This window comes from Notolabrus celidotus, chromosome 5 (genome assembly GCF_009762535.1).
Source record: "Notolabrus celidotus isolate fNotCel1 chromosome 5, fNotCel1.pri, whole genome shotgun sequence".
Taxonomy (NCBI): Eukaryota; Metazoa; Chordata; class Actinopteri; order Labriformes; family Labridae; genus Notolabrus; species Notolabrus celidotus.
In genome coordinates, this window is record NC_048276.1 from 9,285,267 (window position 1) to 9,306,577 (window position 21,311).

At 40.2% G+C, this 21,311-nt stretch overlaps 1 protein-coding gene across 1 annotated transcript in view; it reads left to right on the forward strand.

Moving 5' to 3' along the window:
• Positions 1-7,062: 7,062 nt before the first annotated feature.
• mtnr1bb (melatonin receptor 1Bb) overlaps positions 7,063-21,311 on the forward strand; it is a 42,520-nt gene continuing 28,271 nt past the window's right edge. Inside the window, exon 1 of the mRNA XM_034684585.1 lies at positions 7,063-7,270. Within this exon, the coding sequence (XP_034540476.1) occupies positions 7,063-7,270 (208 nt within the window). The remainder of the gene's footprint in view (positions 7,271-21,311) is intronic.

Consider the following 21,311-nt stretch of genomic DNA (forward strand, 5'->3'; position numbering starts at 1 on the left):
TACATGTCGAGTCACAGTTTACAGATATTTGAAGTTCATTTTTTATCAGCTCTGTGCTGCATCTGTTTCTTGAGTCTGACTATTTAATGGCCATCAGAGAGAAAATCCTCTCCACACTTTTTTGGAAGAACTTGGCACATTTGTGCTGTATACAACTGATGTGCGTGAGGGGCCCTGTGATTGGATGACAGGCGGTGTGATTGGCACATGATCTGCCACTGCCGTTTTATCTGATCTAGGATCTGTAGAGTGCAGTCTGCTGTATTTAGAGTTAATAGTCATTATGGAACAATTGAGGTCCCGTATGAAACAAACCAATTTAGCCCAATATACGGGATGTCCCGGCTAATACGGGGCAGTTGGCGAACCCTAGCTAACATTAGCATTCAGCCACTTACTCACAAGAAGTAATATTTTATAGCAAAATATAATAAAAAAGAAAACAGTCAATTCCTAGCAAACATTACCACTCGCTACTGCAAAGTTAGAAAATTATAAGCTAACAAGAAACAATATTCAAACATTTAAGCTAGCAAAAGAGCTACATTATTTGAAAAGTGACATCCTAGCTTGCATTTGAGGAAAAGCCTAGCTCTCTGGCTAGAAGTTATAATAGTTAGAAAGTTATAATTTTCCTTTCATGCTAACTGTACTGTTGACAGGGAGGTGGTTGAAGGCAAAAGTTACCCGTAGTGGAATGACAGCTGATGAGTTATCAAACATGTTAAACCTGAAATATGGCTCAATTTCAATCAAGCTTTCAGCCCTATCTTTTCAGTTGCTGACCAAGACATAAGCTATGAAGCAATATTGATTACTCAGATTACATATGTTTATATGATGTATTAATCTTTGACTGTATAATAGCTGTAGGTCTTCTCTTGACACCAGAGGAAAAACTACTACCATCTAAATGGTCAATTGTTCAAGACCAGGGTAATTACTTTGCTTGGAGAACGTTTTTTGTCTCTTACGGACTACTCTGAAAGCAAAGAAAAAGCTGAATCTCATTGGCTCAAGCTCTGGTGCTGAGTTTGCAGGGCAGCCGGTGTTCCTCTGTGGGCTTTAATATGTTGTACAATGCTTCCCTGTTTGTTCTGCTCTTGTAAAGAAACGCTGCTTTAAACAGAGGTGAGACAAAGCTGGATCAAAATGCAGCTGAGAAATTTGGTTACATCACAGGCCTCAGAGCTCAGCTTGTTATCTGTTCTCGCACTGAGGAATTGGTACGCTGTCACCCTTGAGATTGCTGAGATCTGATTTTGGTAAGAAAAGAGGCGTGCTCTATATTGTGCTTTGATCATCACGGGGGATTTATGCATGCCAGCAGAATAAGCATCCAGACTTGCTGAAGTTGCTACAACTGTAAGATTTTTATAAGGTGTTTGTTGAAGCGTGTAAGTGTGAAATGCCTGTGGTAATAACCTTTATAGTCCATCGGATGCCTGGATTGGAAGAAAAATCTTTACACATAAAAATGTGTGGCAAACGAAGCTTCAAAACAACTGTGAAGCACACACCTCCAAAACCAATTCTTGCTGTTTCACCTGAGGATGCTTTTCCTAACACTTACATTTTAAATTGAAAATATTTCTTGACATTGCAGACGTAGTGCAGCGTTCAATAGCTGCTGCCTCCGACTGTCTCTTGTTTGTTTTGCTTTGAAAAAGAATATGGAGTGGCAGAAATTGTAAATGCATTCCAGTTCGCACTAAAATCTCTTTAAACACTACTTCTTATAAAGCCTGGCTTCCACTAAATTGCACACAGTATTTTTAAGCTTTCGCTCCTGACAGACAAACAAGTTATACAATAGAGATGATTTCCTGTATTCTTTCAAACCGTCACGGAACAAAATAAAACCAACTTGTCTGTGATTATCAAACCAAATTCATTTCACGTTCCCGAAATAAAAGATTATACATGGCAACATTTTTTCAACATCTCTTTTCTGCAGGTGTAAATGTCGAGGGATTTTCATCTATAATGTGTCTCAAGTGTTTCTCATTTTTAAGTGAGTCATCAGCCAAAGTTAAGTCATCTGCTCTTTGAAATGTTGGAAGAAGTGGTAGGAATATTAGAGCAATTTTTAAAATCTGCTTTAACAAAAGACAGCAATATTTTGATGATGACCTGCAGCTCCTTTTAAATTGTGGTCAAAGGTCTTCTGGAGGTGATTTATGTTATGTTTTATAGAGTTGGCTAAAGAGACAGAACAGGTGCAGTGGTTGCAGGATTTCCCTTACCACGATGCAAATTTCATGCAATAGTCCATCTTGGCAGTTCTGTTGGGATGTACTTGGCAAAGCAGAGCTTTGAGTTAAATGCTTATGTCAGTCATTGGGATTCATTCTTCTAGGACTGCCAATCAATTCTTGGCAATTCATCTGGAAGTTTTAAAGACATTCCTTTAAAAAAATGGATGCTGTATGGGCTCTACAATCAAGATAAAGGGATCACCAAGGTCAGTCGATTCATCCCATGTGGACAATGAACTTCAGTAGTATAATTTTACGACAGATTGTTGAATAGTCGTGGAGATATATTAGTCTGGCTCTGAGCCAAACTGCTGGATGACCAACCAATGGACTGTCACCCACAAAGCCACAAAGCTGTAGGTCATACATTACACCCTGAGAAAGCTACAAAAGTTTCAAAGAAAATGACACCTCAAGTGCAAATACCATTGTTTCTTCAATTTCCTGCTGGTGGCTATACTAATTTACACATGTTTCCTCGATGTGCCAGGAGTACTGCTGATAGGCTTCATCCTCTCAGATTTGGCACATCTGGGCCCGGTGCTCTATCCCCGATTAAAGGCTGACTACCTCGCTTTCTCTCACTCTCCCCATGCCAGACCAGCTCGCACCTTCCTTTAGTTAGACCTTTGTGTTAGTGCACTCTTCAACACCCAGCGGCAACCTCCGGTCTCAAAATATGAAGCCAATGCTGAAGTGTTATAAACTACAATTCATTGAGCATCCGCTTGAGGCTGGCTGCAGAAACACCAGAAACCAAATAGACACCAATTCAAAAAAGACGATCATTGCAGCATTAATAAACATGTTTACAGCCTGGTTCAAAAAACGGCATGGGTCTGAAGAGCTAATTTCCTTATCCCCACACACTGTACTGGGGTAAAACATTTTCCAACACTGTAGCTGTTGGCTAGTAGGCTCAATGCCCGCCTCTTTACCTCACACTAGCTCGACAGCAGTTAGGTTAAGTTCAACATTTCCAATATGGCTTCTGTCGACTTGGCTTCAAAACAGCGCTCAGGAACAGATGGGTGATGTCACGGATACCTTGTCCATTAATTATACAGTCTCTGGTCAACACCTCTCATTACACCATATTCACACACCCACATGCACACTTCTCATATTAAAGACTCTACATACTCCATACTTATTGTTATTCCTTGTTTATCTAATTTACTTTTATAATAAATAACTGAGTGACTTTAATTCATTTGTACTCATTTGACCGGTACGGTTCACACGTAGGGAGCTCCTGAAGTCCTGCAAAGGTAATGTAATGCATCCTGTGTTCTCTCAAGATACTTAAGTTGTGCACACAAGTTATTGTCTTGTGCATACCAGATAATGAACTTGTGTGCAAAAGATTGAGCTTATTACCTTGCTATGTCTTTGGAAAGTCTATGCATGTGATCTATGCCGGATAGTCCTTGTAACAAAAAGTTATTAGCTAAGTAAGGGATAATGTATGGTTAGCAGGTAGTTATGGGGAATAGAATCCAGACAGGGTGAGACAAGACATTTTGTGCAAATGTCACAACTTTGAACACCACTGCTATCACAACCGCCACTCATGGTTTAAATTATTTGTAGTTACCGGTTAACTAAAGTTTCACTCACCTGCTCTAATGCCATTCGATTTAACATGCTGACCAAAACTAAAGTTTTAGCCACATTGTTTTGATGCAAACAGAAACTAACCGTTTTACCTCACCTTACAGTCTATGGTGTCGACAAGCAGAGGCAGAATGTGCTGGAACTCTCTTTCATTGATTTATTTGACACAGCGTGTGATCAGTTTGCCTCTGGTTAGTGATCATGTTAGTGAAACCATTGTGAATGGGTTGTCAAAGAGTTTTGACCAATCAGAATCAAGCAAATTACAAAGCCAGTAAGAGAGATGGGTAATAAGAGTTATTAACTAATGCATAAAAGAGGCTTTGCACAAACATCCACAAAACTGAAACATATTTTAATCATCACTGCATTTCAGTTTGACACAAAGTACTGTAATGTAACACTTAACCCTTACTAAATGCTACATCTTTCTTCACTAAACCTGCTTGTAATCCTAATAAGTGTTGCATAATGATTGGATGTCTTTATCTCTGTGACTAATACAAATACTGTTACTACATTACTTACTAAGACTCTGGCATCAAGGAGATAAATGTTGGCACCGTCCAGCTAGTTTTCCATTGTTTTCTGCACACCAGCTTCTCCAGACTTTTGTTTTGGTGGTGCCATCTGGTAATATGAACCAAAATTCTCTGATAAACAATGAAAGAGCAGGCCAACAAAGATGAATCAATACTAATAAAACTGTGTTGTGCTGCACAAAGAACACATATGGGGCTCTTGTGACTGGTTCCCGTGGAAGATGGTGTTGATATCTAGTTATTGTGTCCAGCCGTCCCTCCTTTTTTTTTTTTCTCACAACAATTAGCTTTTTCACACATAAGTGAGTGATCAAGATTACTGAATGTACTCTCAGAGCAGACAAACACAGCAATAGATTTAGAGGTCTGTGGAGCATGTCCACTATAGTCAGTAGCATTATCAGGCCTGTGCAGTTTTCAATTAGCAGACGTATGTCGTGTACTGTCAATGCAATTGCTTTTCTAGATGTGTGATATTGTTTTGCATTCATCCGGTGCTTGTCCCAGGAAGCTATTGAGTTTGTATTCAAAGTGTGTATGTGTGCGTGCGTGTGTTTGTGTGTCTGGCTGAACTCAGAGCCAGAACTGTCTGTCTCCTGGACATCACATCATGCCTGTGGAACCCATCAGCCAGCATCGAGGCTGACACTGGGCTGCTCTAATCTGTCCCTGCTGCCGTGCTGGAGGGCATCTGCTGCAACCGTATACGACCACAGCAGTGAAGAGTTAAACACTGGCCTCAATGTGTCACCACAACAGACAGATACTGACAGTATCGATGACTTATAAATCCACCAGATCTGATGGGGGAGCTCCACTGCACTGCTGCCACCGGTTACCCCAACGTTAAGGGTGAATGGGATTAGGCTGCCACCTCCGCTTTCTCTGAGTGCACTGTGCACCAAAGTGAATCATAGTGCAGTCCAAAAACGGCACCCTGGTGGAGGCACACACACACACACACACACACACACACACACACACACACACACACACACACACACACACACACACACACACACACTGCTGGAGGATACTGGTTTAATCGATAGTGGATGGAGTTTGAGGCTGGAAGACTCCCTATGATGTAAATCAATTAATCAATTTTTATTTATAGAGTGCTAAGTCATAACAAAAGTTATCTCAGGAAATGTTGTATATAGAGTAAGCCTACACTGTGCTACTTGGCACATTTTTTTTTTTTACAGAAACAGAATCTACCATGAGCTAGCACTCAGCCACAGTTGCAAGTAAATTCCTTTTTACAGGCAGAATCCTCAGGCAGACTCAGATGCATTGGTGAAAGCCACTGGCCATGACTAGATGGGCAGAGAAAGTGGAATGGAGAGAGTGGCAAAGAGACAGAAATGGAAAAAATCAGACTGACAGACATTCAGAGAGACAAGGAGAGACCAAAGATCATAAAGTGAGGAGCAATGCCAATATAATGGAAGAGAAATCAAGGATAACATCTGTAATTAGGATGTGACTCCAGCTGTTTTCTAATCAAAACATTCATCTTGTGTGTTTTTACCAAGGTTAATGTATGATAACACAGGTTTTGACATTAAAAAAAATATATCAAACAAAGACCTCCAGCAGATGTTCCCTCGCTCATCTGTGACAAATGCTCCCTATCGGTCACAGCGAGCTGATTGGACTTCCCGGGCCGACCCACCGCTGTGTGCGCACTTAGAGCAACTCTGAGCATTGTGCCGAGATCAAAGCCAGATTCTGGGGGGAGTCAAGCTGTGAATGGCCACGGGAAAATGAGGCAAATCTTTATTTGCACGCACAACTCGGCTCGGCAGGAGATGGGCAGAGAAGAAATTGCAAAGACGGTTAGAGATGAGAGAAAGGGGTGAAGCACATCAAGCTAAGTCGGAGGTAAAAGAAATAAATAAATTAGTTGAAATTAAAAAAAATGTGATGTGATGTGGGAATGTGCTGATTTCTGACGTCCTGCTGTGAGGCTGACTGAGGGCATCTCTCATATTTACCAGTGAAGACTCGTAACGCGCAGAGCCGGTTGCGTCGTAGTTCAGCGCATGGCAAAGGGATTCAGGAATGGTTAGAGAGAGAAAAAAAAGATGTGTTCCTCCGTTTGCTCAGAGAATAGAAAATGCAATCAGAAGGACTCCCGAGGCGGTGCGGTGGTTTGACATTTTAGAGGAGGAAGAACCTCTCTTCAACGTGGGCGCGTGCAGACGGATGGGATTTAAAGATGCGAGCCAGTAAGCCAGGGGCACTGGAAGGGGATGGATTCTTAAAATATGAATGGTCCGGACATTCTTTCATAAAATTTTGTCCAAACGTCAAATAATTCAGGTTTTTCTCGCTCAATCTCTCTCAATCGAAGGAGTGCGCATGCTTTTTTTTTCTGGCACATCGATGGATGACTTTACAAAGAAGATAAAACACAACAAAGAAGAGTCCATGCAACTTTATCTCTGTCACGTGTGATCACCACATCATCTCCAAGTAACTCATATTCCCCTTTAGGAGGAGGACTTGGACGTGCGCTCTCGTGGAACTTCAGGTGCGCTCCATGTTTCGTTCAGGACACACCGGTACTGGGGGTACCTGCGGGACCTAAAAACAAAGCCGGTACTTGGTAGCACCGTTTTGGGGCTGTGTGGCGAGTGATGCCGGACACATTCGCTCTCATAAAGAACCGGACAGAGCCACGGCTGGGGCAGCTGGAGCGCACTCTGGCCACGGAGGGGAGCGCCCGCCCCGCCTGGGTCATTGGAATCCTGGCCAGCGTGCTGATCTTCACCACAGTGGTGGACGTGCTGGGGAACTTGCTGGTGATCATCTCGGTGTTTAGGAACCGCAAGCTGAGGAACTCGGGTAAGATCTTTTGACAGCTGATATTATGGACCTACATTTATTTTGCAGAGGTCACTAAAACTGATAACAAGGGTGCAGCTCACACTGGATGGTCTTACTGCTATGCTAGAACCTTCTATATCAATAGAGGGAATTTGTGTGACATTGTTGCATTAATGCATGAATTCTGGGTAGAATAAATCCACCCTTCACTTCTCAATGACATGAACTGACCCACAGACCTTTGAGTGCACTTTGCCCCAACAAACGACTGTCACCAATGATTCCAAAATACAGTCTGCTCTACTTTACAGAAACTGAACTCCATTCACAAAATCTACTCCCTACTACATCCCTCTCTCTGGCATAGGATGTCAAACAGGATGTATCTTCTGGTTAAAAACATTATCCAGAGCACCACTGGTTTTGTATTTCCCAGACGGGTACCTTAGCAGGAAACATGGCTGTCTGGCACAGTCATTTAAGCAGTAATCTAACAGCTTGGAGATGGTGTGTTGGACAATCTAATCTTCACAACTTAATGTAACATTTCAGTGACAGCTCGTGGATGCATTGTTCTGTCAGAGCTACAGTAACAGCCTAGGTGTCTCTCTCTTGTGCTCTTTGTTGGTGAAGTTAAAAGGTAGTCTGACTCACACTTTCTGCATCAGAGCAGCTTAATAAGAGCAGGTGAGCTCTCTTGAAAAGCTGGTGTTGATTAACCTTTTCTGACGGGAATGTGTGAAACAATCAGTGAGGCTTCATGCACCCACAGTGAGGCATAATGCCAAATCATACAGCATGGAGGAACTCTTTTACTGAAACCTTGCTGCAGGTAAAGAATGTCCTCTTAGTTTCATTCATCTCTTTTCTGATGAGAATGAGCCCTTTTAAAAAATGAATGATTGCACATTTTGCATGCTATAGGTGTCGCATTCAGAATAATCCACTTCTTGTTGACTGAAATGATTCCCATTCCTCAGAAACTTACAGAGGAAGAAATGTGAGACTAAAATCAAGTCGTGAGGAATTCTGCTCCACTAAAAGCTGCCACACTGTGCTGACCGGCTGTTTTGTGCTTTATCAGGCAACAATTAGGGGAGGAAATGTGCATTTATTTGCATATTTAGCAACTATATTTTTAAGTAAGTAGGGTGAAAACATGAGTCTTCTTTCCTAATTAGCGGAGAGGTAAAACACTCAGAGGACTCACAAAAACAACTATTTTCCTTTCATTTCAGGCCATTATGAGTCTCTCCTTATGTTCACACACGCAAGACATGTTTCATTTTAGTCAGATGGGCTCCGTCATCACTGAAGCACCCTGACAAAACCCTGTCTTAGAAAGAGAAAGACTCCCACTCAAGCATGTTTTTTTTTCTCCAAGGTCACGTTACTTTTTCAAGCTGTGAAGTAGCAGAACTCAGAAAGTTAAGACGTAAGAGGAGGATTTTTTTGAATCACGAGCTATGTGTCAAGCGTGTTTTCATATGTGAGTAGAGTAACCTACAAACATCATTCAAATCTTAAACTTAATAAACTGAATGCACTGAGTGACTGTAGGCAGCTGTGTTTAGAGCCATTCATAAATCAAACTTAGATTTTTTTTCACTTCTTGAGTTAGGATGACAGAAAGGACACAGAGTTTGATCTATCTTACTTTCAATTATTTAATTTTTTCGCATGACTTATGTTGACAAAACCTTCAGAAGTTGAATGACGTCTCTCCTTGTGACTAAAATGTTTCATCTTATGAAAACCTCGCAAGTCAAGCACAAGGGTGTTGTATGGGGGAAAAAAGTGACCATTCTAAGATGACTAATAGGAGCCTTGAGAGGAGCCGTGTGGCCAAATTCAATATTTTTTCTTGGATCATACACCACAGTATTTAGGTTTTTGTGTTCTTTTTTTTCAGTAATATTTTTGGGGCTTTTACCTCTTTATTTAGAGAAGAAAGGATAGTGGATAGAGCAGGAAACCAGGAGAGAGTGGGGGAATGACATGCGGGAAGGAGGCCACATGCAGAATTGAACCCGGACCACACGCTAAATAGGCACACAACCTAACAGTTAGGCTAAATCTGCGCCCACACCATAGTATTTAAACCCTAATAATGAATAAGATAAGTTAAGATAAGAAATCCTTTATTCGTCCCACAATGGGGAAATTTAAGTGTTACAGGAGCAAAGTAGACCGTGCAAAACAGTATAAAGCAAACAAGAGCCTATAAAATAGCAATTATTAAAAAGTTATTAGCAATTAAAATTAAAGAAGTAAAAATAACTATATCTTACAACACATATACACAACGTATATACACAACTAAATAAGTAAATTTACAAATATTTCCAAAATCAATGACGCGTTGAAAAATGTGCACAGACTTGTAGCCTCGGTATAAAACAATGTACAGAACAGAACTGGGAAGATGGGTAGAAAGATTTTTTGCACATGTAAGAAGAGAAGGATGAACTGAGATTAAGTAATTATTGCACGTTAACAATAGATTGGGGAAATATTGCACTTGAGTCCGTTTTGGTGATGTAGTTGTTATTGGTTATAGAGTCTGACCACTGCAGGAAGAAAAGACCTGCGGTATCTCTCCGTGAGACACCGCGGGTGAAGAAGTCTGTCACTGAAGGAGCTACCCAGTGTTGTTATGGTCTCCTGCAGGGGGTGTGACGTGTTGACCATCAGACCATCTGACCTCATGTCAGCCACCACCTCCACAGGGTCCAGCGGGCAGCCCATGACAGAGCTGGCCTTCATCACCAGTCCTTCTCCTTCTCCCTGATCAGGCTTAAATCAAGTTTAACTCAAGTAGTACTTGTGTTCTTGAGTTGAGAGTTTATTTTAATATACGATGTGTTGAATTAAGACAGTAACACCCCCAAAAGGCTATATAATAGACTCTGTGGGAGCTGGTTTAGCTGAGCAGTTAAATCACTCACACGGCTATAGCACTCAAAGCAGAAAGCCTGCGTTTGATTCCAACCTGCGACACCAACACTTCTTCACCCAAGTTTCCTGCTCTATCTACTGTCTTGTCTCTTAAAATATCATAAAAGCCCCAAATTAGACTTTAAAAGTTGACTTTGCATTATAAAAACAAACGCCCGTTAGTCTCACGCACAATTGCAGCCATAAGGTCAGTAGCTCAAGTTTAACCACCTGTTTAAAACATGTCCCATATAGAACAACTAATAAACCAGAAACCACAGTATGAAAATAAAGGTGACCTCACACTGCCTGCTTAATTTATCTGTAAGGCTTTTCTTGGATGATGTAGGCTACCCTTCCTTTGTCTATTTCTAGGTTTCCGAAAGCCTACCTCTCCATAAACAGTTATATCTTTGTGTTTTTGGCACTCATGTGTGCACCTTAAAGCTGATCTCCCTCTCAACTCAAACAGCCCACTCAGCAGTTCAGAAACCACGCTGAACCCACAGTCATGAACCCGGAGGACGGCTACCGCACATCTAAACAACCCACTCAACAGTTTAGACAGGAAAACACCTGACGTAACACCGGTATATAAAGAGTCACAGCGGGGTCAGAGGTCGGCCGTCACCCACGAGTTATAGCTTTGCATAAGTCTTTACTGTAGCAGGGGGGAGCAAAGTAAACTGACCGCTGAGTGCTGGAAAAACATCATTTCATCAGAATGTAGGCTGCTGAGTGATGACTAACAGTGCTTTATTCTCACCTACCCACATAAGTGATGCATGCACACTCATACTGTAGTAAATATTATAGTACAGACTCATTATAATTCTGACACTGAGTTGGCATCAATATATCTTGTTATTCACGGCGATGAGAACTCTGACGTCTGTAGGTCATGTAACCGCACTGTGTAAGGATTGCAGAGGGATTGCACATTACCTTTCTGCCCTCTTGCTGTTTTTATTTTTTTTATATTTTGTCTTTTCAAAGACTTCTATGTTTAATTTAAAGGCCTTTCCCTCTCATCAGTCCATACTGTATACCAGTAAGCTTGTGGCGTAGACACACAGTCACACACACACACACACACACACACACACACACACACACACACACACACACACACACACACACACACACACACACACACACACACACACACACACATGCATGCATTCATGATCCATTAGAGCCATTTGTCCCCTCAGATTTGTCTGTTCAAAAGAAAAGCTTTGCATACAAAAGCAGTCTCAGCATGCCTGTATGCAAAAACACAGAAAGCACATCCAGGAGAATACAGTACAGTAGGTCTGCATATCTTAATGTGACATAATGCAGTATGAATGCGAGCATGTGAATGAAAAGTGCCTCGTGTAGTAATGTGGGGCAGAGGTCTTTGTCTCTGGAGTTTTTCCTTTGAAGGGGCTTAGGTGGTGCAAACCTTCAAAGAGAGTTAAACAGGATCACACATTACACAGAGTCTCCTCACAGAGACTTTATTTACATCATAGCCCTCCCCCCACCACCACCATCCCTCCCTCTTATTCCCTCTCTGCTCTAAAGCTCTCTGCCTCTAAAAAAATAATGCTTGGAATATTCCTTAGTTAAGAATGAAGCTCTTTACACAGAGTGCTTTTTAACATCCGTCTGCCTCTCTCCATGGTGCTGAAACTCTGGAAACCATGTCACCTCGTCTGTGTCCCTCTCCATGGTGCTGAACACTCAAACACTAAGGCGTCTCTAAATCTGCGTTCCCGCCTGAGCTTGTGAAATGTCAACAGTCACAGCCGGTACAATTAAAAGTTTGCATCAGGTGCAGGCCAAGTGAACAGAAGTATTATTGGTCTGCCCATTTCATTGAAGATGGTTTGGAGGCTGGTTGTGTGTACTTTGGGAAAGAAGAACACGGCATCTTTGGCATGAACCAACAGTGATGACACAAAATCATCAACACACTAAGCTCTTTTTGTTTTTCTCATCCTACAACTGTTACAGTGGCACTAAATGAAGTTTTAGTGTTGATCGTGTTCTGAAAGTTACTAAGCAGTTTTTAAATATTGGGCAACTAAACCAAAATAATGCCTTTTAGTCAGATTCCTCTCATGTTCTGGGAGCTTTTAATTGATATCAGCTTCTGTTTTTAGTGGGAAAGTGTTAATACACAGTTTGGTAATTTACTGATTATGATCTGCTAATGTTTGTGTTGTGTCTTCATGATATGATTTAATTCCTTTTGGAAGATAAACTTCATTCATGTCAGGCCGTACGTGTCTGTGTACTTTTGGAATACCATTTCACAACAAAATTATTAATTAAAAGATCAGAGGCAGTGTAATGATAGATAACTTTAAACTGCTTTTTACAGTCAGTCCAGTTGAAAGCTCCTCTTTTGATCAAAAAGCCTGTTAGTGGAGCTTTGATTTGAGGTGCTTTGTCACAGATCTGCTGTGTTGATGTGTAATCACTGAAGCCTGAAATGCTCCTGCTACATACTGAATATACTGTGCCCAGTTTAGGATACCATTGAACTTTGCTGGTTCAAACTCCAAAGGTCCTGAGACAGAGCCTGGTGCACTTCAACAGCCCCCAGTCTCTGCATGTGGCTCTCTCCATGGTGCTGAAACGTCCATACCCTGCCACTCCAGTCCTCTGACCTCTCTGTCTTCCACTGGTGACCCTGTGGCACCTTATACTGGGAGTGCTGCTGCTCTGTTGTTATAGTTTACATTGCCATTTTCATTAACAAAACCATAGGAAAAGTAAAACATAAGATAAGGAGCAAGGCTGCACATGTTCTTCTGATCTGCTAAGATAATACTTAAAGGTAAAAACTCTTGAAACACTCCAGATGATTGCCTGAAAAGTTTGATTCCTAGAGGTTAATGTGAGGGACAAACCATAGATGGAATAAAACATGGACCTAGTCTCAGTGATGTCACCCATTGGTTTATGAAGATGTAATACAAAGTCCAGCAACCCTTTAGATTCCTGGCAATCAGCTACATGCAAACCTGTAAGTCACCTTAGCAAATAATTTTGCGAATACATGCATAACCCTTCTAATTTTTTTTATAACTGCAGCTCTTTCCTTCAACAATCTTATGTTTTCAAAATGGACATATTTAAAGACAAAATGATGACTGAAGTCATGAGCTTGTGATAACAAAACCATATTTTTAAAGGCTGTAAACCTTTGTTTTTGCTGTATTGATGGGCCTGTAACATGGTTGTTAATGGGGCTTATTTGCAGCGATGTGTCCAGACTTTTTTGCCCATACGCATTTATCACTCTTTCTGTCTACACTTATATGTACTTCAACTTCTTACAGTCACGTCACCAAAATGTTGTAATGCTATTTGTTTGTTTATTTATTTATTTATTTATTTTAAGCTTTAAAAAGTAACATAAGAGACGGTTAATATTAGAATGTTATAGGCCTAAGAACCTAAGTCAAAAAGCCAATCATAGGTCCTAGATTTTGGGATGGCCAATCTCATTTTAAAGGGGGGGCTTCGGCTGACCCTTTCAAACCCCTGGATGCATCTCTGCCTTCCTGGGCTTTTGCAAGCAGCCTCTAAGTGGAACCTCATGGAACTGCGGCTCTAAACACTTTGATACTGGCTTCATCTTTCAACACAGGAGGTTGTTGCTCAGGACAAACTGGTTAAGAGTTAACTTAAGGGTGAAGCGGTTATGTAGAGTATTAATCACAAGGTTCATATTCATAAGTTATTCTCATAACTTTGGAGAGGAAGTGCAGTAAGATTGAAAAAGTGCCAGAAAAGTGTAACAGAGGGTGAACTTGTGTAAGGTTGCCCAGGGACAAGCTCAGCTTTTTAATTTATCGGACACTTTGTAAGTCTGTATTTCACCTCTTTACATTCTAGGCCTGGCTCTGACGCATTAATCCAGAGTGTCTCACAGTGAATATGTACAGAAGATTTCTGTGTCGGAGACTTTTTGACAGGCACACGGCTGTTGGCAGTGTTGCAAAGGATCCTCTCTGAACACAATCAGTGTCCTGCTGCTGCCTTGTCTTTACTCATCACTGTTGGCGAGATGTACATTAACCACTGATGTTAGCATTGGGCTATTAACGACTGTGACGTGCAATGATTCTAACAGAATCCAAACAGACAGCTCTCCTCTGTAATTTAGTTACGTGTATCACAAGTGATTTGTTTGATACATGTCAGCTACAGCTACGCCTAGCTGTCATAAATCAACTCATGTAAATTATCACTCTATCAAGAATTTTGCTTTTTCAATGAGAATTTAATTACCAACTCCTGATCTGTTTTGAAAGTTTTAATAAAATGTAAAAAAGAAAAAAAGAGTTCTTATAATGGCTTAATCATGCTTTGCTTAATGATGTAGAAAAAAAGAATTACCTTTAATTAAAAACCAATTTTTAACTGATCCACGAGGCGAAAATGAGACTTCCCTCCCTTTCTTTGCAATTTCACCCAGTTGCCATTGTATTAGATTTATTCCTGCAGAGTAAATTAGGAGGAAACTTTTGCAAAAGTTGAGTATGCAAAACGGTGAATCATAAAGAAACTACATGGGCGGGCTAATGCTGCTGTTTAAAGTGACTTCTCTTTCCACTTTGAGCGTTTGCTGTTTTCAAGCTGATTTGCATCTGCATGAGTCATAGACTGCTACATTCAAGGAGGAATACAGGAAGCAAACACGAAAAATGTCAGACACAGATCAACTTTGGTGTGGAAAAAATGGTGACAGAGCAAGGCAGGTTTGAGTCACATACAATATGTAGTTGCCTTTTTGACTTGAAGTACTTTGTATCCCAGGTTTGGTTGATAAAAAGGTGCAGATTTACCTACTTGTTATTCCTGCATTTTTTTATTTCTCACACATGTTACTCCTTAGACCTTACAAACAACTCTGTCCCATCATCACCTTCAAACTCTTTGGCTCAGAATGTATTTCAATATTCTGATCATCCATTTAAAAACATCATTTTACCCTTTGGTACCCCCATGACCCCAGAAGATGCCCTCAGATACTCTCCTCTTTCTGCATTTTAGCATCATTCCTGCTCCTAAGCCAAGTGCTAATTGTATTGTTTTACCATGGGGCCACTTATGCGCTTGATTTTAATTCATTCAAATCGAAACAGGAGATCAGCCAGCTGTACTGGTTGCTAGATTGATCCGACTTTTTTTTCAACCCGAGGGGCTCTCTCAGCTCTCTTATGAAAAAACAAAACAAAACTATAAACCACATAGATGAAGGAGGGCTGGTACCATCCACCCAATGACCCCAATGAAACCTTTTATGTAGAGGAGATGAAGAAAGGAGGCAGAGAGGCATGGGGGGGAGATCACAGAGGAAGCAAGATGGAAATAGAGGAGTATTAAGCTGAAGCCTATGAAGAAAAAAGAAGGGAGAGATTAGGGGCTCCAATGCTGTTTTGATTTGAAGTAATCCATTTGCTAGATATTGAATCATTTGGAATTTTGCATTAAAATTACATTTGACATCACATTATACATCTCATTGTGACAAATATTAGCCACTCAGTTGGGTTTCATCATGGAGAATCCATAGGGGAGGAAAGTTGCCACTGATCTATAATGCATGGGTGGAGAGTGTCTGCGGGGCTTTGGAGGATTTTCTGTATGTGTTGAGGCTTTGCCATATAATTCTTTCATCATCTCATTTTTTCCTTTGTCTTACTCAGTGGGTATTTAGGCAGGAGTGAAGGTTGAACACGACTTCTGGGGATGTTTTCAGCCGTTTTGAGTGCTCTGGGAGTCTACTTTTTTGCCTGAGCTGTGCCCAGTCTCTGTCCTGTGTCTTGCGTGTGAAGCATGACTTCTGTAATTCCCCTTGAACACAGACGGCTGGATAAAGGAAACAGGAGGAGCTCAGGCTGGCTAGATGGAAAGGAGAGGAGAGGAGAGAGACAAAAGCAGAAAGAACGACGGTAACAACTCCAAGCGATGAGAAAGACAAAGACACAAAGCCAAAAAACAGAAAAGACAGACTGAAGTTCAGAAAATAAAAGGACTAAAATCTTCCTCTGTAAAAGTATGAAAGTGATTCTGTTAGAAAAGCGCCAATGTTAGAACTGCTGTCACGTGTCATCAAATCACAAAGTTGTTATCAGAACTTTAAAGCCGAGACGTGAGAAGAAAAGTTTTCACATCCTCATGCACACTTTGCAACTGACAGACCAATTTTCTTAATCTCAACAACCGTGAACTTGATAGATTGACCCATTTAATCTGCAAAGCAAGTGATCAGTAATTTCAGTTTTATCAAACCCGGCACCGCCCGCCGTATCTCCCCACATCCACGATACCAGCCTTGTGATTATTTCAAGTGAATTACGTAACAAAAGCCTTAGGCGGCAGCGGGTGAAGAGGTGGAAGGAGCGAGAGATTTGATGCAACAGAAGGAGGAGAAAGTGAATGGAAGAAGGAGGGAGGTGAAAAAGTGAGGACATGAGAAATTAAGGGCAATCTAGGACAGGAGAGATTGGGAATAAGAAGAGGGAGATACTGAGAACGACTCCGCATACAAGACAGGCAAACAGAATGTTTGTTTCAGGCAGAGAGAGAGAGCGAGAGTGTGCAGGATGGAAGCTCCTCTATAATCTAGTCCTGGATGTAGACGAAGACTGGTGATGTATATAAAGGCTTACAGGCCAAATGTTAAAGTATGATATCGAGAGAAAAGAGCCTGAGAAGTGACTTTGTGTTTAACTTATGGAGGATACAGATTACGCTGCATTTGTGATGGGATCAGTCTATTTCATTTTGAAGAAACTTCATACATTTGATGTTTGAGCTGAAACCCCCCAGAGGACTCCTGATATTTGATCACAAATCCAAAGAAATCCCATTAAAATGCAGAACTTTATTTACAGAGAAAAATTCAATATCCAGTCTAAAGCATCACTAGAGGTTAAGAGATGTGTTACGCCCTGCTGTGCTCAAATCAGTCAAATGCTGAGTGCTGTCTGGGATATTGTCGACACTGCGTGATGTGCTCCAATGTAAATAAAAAAGATGAAAAGCTATTAGCTTTCTTTCAACCGCTTTTTCATTTCAGTAAATGCTGAAGTAATCTGAATTACAGCTCAAAGGTTAAGATATAAGATTATAATCAGTCTGAGAGCCAAAAAGAAAGTAAGAGTCAGAGAGAAATATGGAATCTGATTTGAAATATATCCTAACTGAATATTCAATCAAATCTTTTTGACACTCTGGCTATACTGAAAGTTCAAAAGTAAAAAAAGAAACTCTGTTATTCATATTATAGATTTTTTCCCCTGAAGGAGTAATATAATTTATTGAATCATGTCAAAATGTATGGCTTCATATTGTCTTTTTCTTTATCACCATATCAAAATGTATCATAAAGTTTCATTGATTACTTTCAAATCATATTATATCAGGCGTGAAAAATGTATTGTTTCACCATCAGAGATTGTGACATTGCAGAACGGGCTTTGTCAGTCGTATGACATGAAACATGTAATGCGGTCTCCAGTTCCTTGTTCTACAACTACCGTCTATGTGATGCCACTTTAACGTAGCCCCTCACTTTGAACACATAAAAACTGATCGCTGTGCATGCTCCGCTGCTGCCACTGAAGATACCCCCGATAAACACTGAAGCAATTATGTGAGACTGATTCTAAGACAATGTTCTACCGTTTGTCCCGGTGCTTGTTAACATTGTGAGAACACATACAGATTGCTAACAGGGCCACTGAGTGTTTACTTTAGTGTCCACATCTGTAGCACATGTACAGTGGAGTGTTGTGAAAATCCCATGCAGAAGAGGAAGGTGAGTCTATACTTCAACAGTAGCTAACTACAGTCTGGCTTAGTCAGCAGTGCCATTTCTATGCTAGTCATATCGCCGGCTTACAGTCCTGCTACATTCTCTGATTGTTTGTGCACAGGAAACTATAGCGACTCTGAGTGTATTATCAGAGGGTTTTATGTTGAAGCTAGAGCTGATAAATGTTGAGCAGCAATGGATCATACTAAAGAATAAATAAATAAATAAGAAAAGAGAGGAGACGTCTGAGGAGAAATAATATACAGTGATTCCTGATATAGAATGTGACCCAACATACCAGTCACAGGAGTCCCATTCTGCATTGTTCTGACGCTTGGTTACATTTTGAGGAGGGGCACATCAGGTTACAAGTGTAGGCTTCTGTCTAGGCACAGAGCCAAGTGACCTACAGCATAGAGTCGATGCAGTTGTATAAACCAGGCTGGTGACACAGACAGAAATTATTGATGACATTTAAGTAAGTCCACTGCATGTATTAGTAAAGTTTCTGAAGTAAAAGAATGACAATTCAAGTAAAGTCGAATTCTATTATGGAATTTCTAAATTGTTTGGTAGCAAGGCAAGGCAAGGCAAGGCAAGGCAAGGCAAGGCAAGGCAAGGCAAGGCAAGGCAAGGCAAGGCAAGGCAAGGCAAGGCAAGGCAAGGCAAGCAAGGCAGCTTTATCTGGTATAAATTGATCTGGTGTAAATCTGGTATAATCTGGTATAAATTCCAGTAATTATTTTATATCAAATATATAAAGATATAATATATGAGATTTAGTGTCTGATGTTTTGATCATTTTTTTAAGGTGATCATATATCAAATTGCATCATATCGTGTTGTATTGTTTTGTATCATATCATACTGATCGTATCGTATCTATCATATCAGATTGTATTGTTGTTTATGTAGCGTAATGTATCATATCGTACCATACTAATTTTATCGTACTGTACTGATCGGATAATATTGATCGTATCATATTGCATCGTGTCATATCATATTGTATAATATCGTATTGTATCGATGCGTTTGTATCCTGTCGTATTACATCGTATTGTATTATTTTGTACGGTGTTGTATCATATCATATTAAGCGCATCATATCGTGTTATACAGTTTTGTATCATATCGTACTGATCGTATTGTAGTGAAATATATTGCAGTTTTGCAAAGTATCATATCGTATCATATAATGCTTCCTTCCTCGCACCACTTCTGGCATGTCTTGAGGACATCAAAGCCTGGATGGCTTTTAACTTTTTAAATTTCAATGAAAAGAAAACAGAAGTGATGGTGTTTGGTCCCAGTGGCCCATGTGAACCTCCTGTTGGCAGATTATTTGAGACCAACAGTCTCAAACTTGGGTTTTAAGATGGACAGTGATTTTAAATTGGATCGTCGAATTAGCTCTGTAGTGAAGTCCAGCTTTTTTCAGCTTAGGCAGCTGGCAAATGTGAAGCCTTTTCTTGCACAGCAGTACTTTGAGACAGTAATCCATGCTTTTATTACTTCTCGGCTGGATTACTGTAACGCACTTTATATTGGAGTTAGTCAGTCCTCCCTCGCACGTCTCCAGTTGGTGCAAAATGCAGCTGCTCGCCTCTTAACTGGAGTACGTAAGAGGGAGCACATTACTCCGATCCTGGCCTCCCTCCATTGGCTACCTGTGCACTTCAGAGTCCATTTTAAGATTCTGTTATTTGTATTTAAATCTTTAAATGGTCTGGCCCCGCCTTACCTCTCTGAGCTCCTTCACCCCTACGCTCCTGCTCGGTGCCTCAGGTCAGCTGATCTGCTGCTCCTGGAGTTACCGAGGGCAAAACGGAAGCTGAGAGGGGATAGAGCTTTTTCTGTTGCTGCTCCAAAATTATGGAATGAGCTTCCCCTCAAAATTAGACAAGCCTCCTCACTGTCCATTTTTAAAACTCATCTTAAAACCCATTTTTATTCCTTGGCTTTCAACCCTGCATGAGACTCTGCTCCTGTTTTAGTGTTTTATGGCTTGTTTTTATTTATTGTTTTTATTGTTTTATTATCCTGTGTTTTAATTGTTTTTATTGTTTTATTTCCCTGTGTTTTAATTGTTTTTATGCCTGCGTTGTTTGTCTATTTATGTACAGCACTTTGTACTGACCGTATCGATCATATCATATAGTGTTGTATCGTACTGATCGTATTGTATTGATCATATCTTATTGTATTGTTTATATTTCAAATGTTTTTTGTTGGATTTTTTCAAGTAATTACAGGTTATACATTATGCAAACATTTGCAACCCATCCGCCCCACCCTCCTGGGAGACTGACCAACAAACCAAGAGTAAAAAAGGATAATTAACCAATTACATGAGTAGATAACAGCAAATATAATAACAAATATAATAATAGAGATAACGATAATAATGATATGTATACACATACATGCACACACACATATATAAAATGAATCACAAGAGGAAATTAGCAAAATACAAGACGAAACGTACTAAAATACAAAAATAAAATAAAATAAAATAACTACAGTTTACTAAAAAGTCAGGATTCTACAGCAATTCTGCGTGATTATGGTCAGCTGCTACAGGCTTTAAATTACAGTTCATGTAGTGTAAACGTTATTATAATAGTCCAGAAATGGTTTACATATTTTATGGAATTTATTAACTGAACCCTGAGTGGTGTATCTGAGCTTTTCCAGCTTCAAATGGCTCATTACCTCCTCAACCAAGCGGCTGTGCATAGGGGAGGAGCTAGATTTTCTGAGCTTGTGTGAGATTCAGATCTCTCTGAGCAACGCCAAAAACTGCCAAAGTTGGCTCTGTATTGTATTGTTTATGTAGTGTAATGTATCATATCATACTGTACTAATCATATCGTACTGTATTGATCGTATCATATTGTATCGTGTCATATCGTATTGTAAAATAGCGTATTGTATCGTATCATTTCTATTCTATCATATTACATCGTATTTAATTGTTTTGGATGGTGTTGTATCATATCGTATTTATCACTTCATATCGTGTTGTATCGTTTTGTATCATATCGTCCTGATTGGATCGTATGGATCGTATCATATTGTATTGTGTTGTTTTGTAGTGCAATGTATCATATCGTATCATACGTACTAATTGTATCGTACCATACTGATCGTATCATATTGTAACGTGTCATATCGTATTGTATTATAGCGTATCATTTCGATCCTATCGTATTACATCGTATTGTTTTGTTTTGTATGGTGTTGTATCATATTGTATTTATCGTATCATATCGTAGTGATCGTATTGTAGTG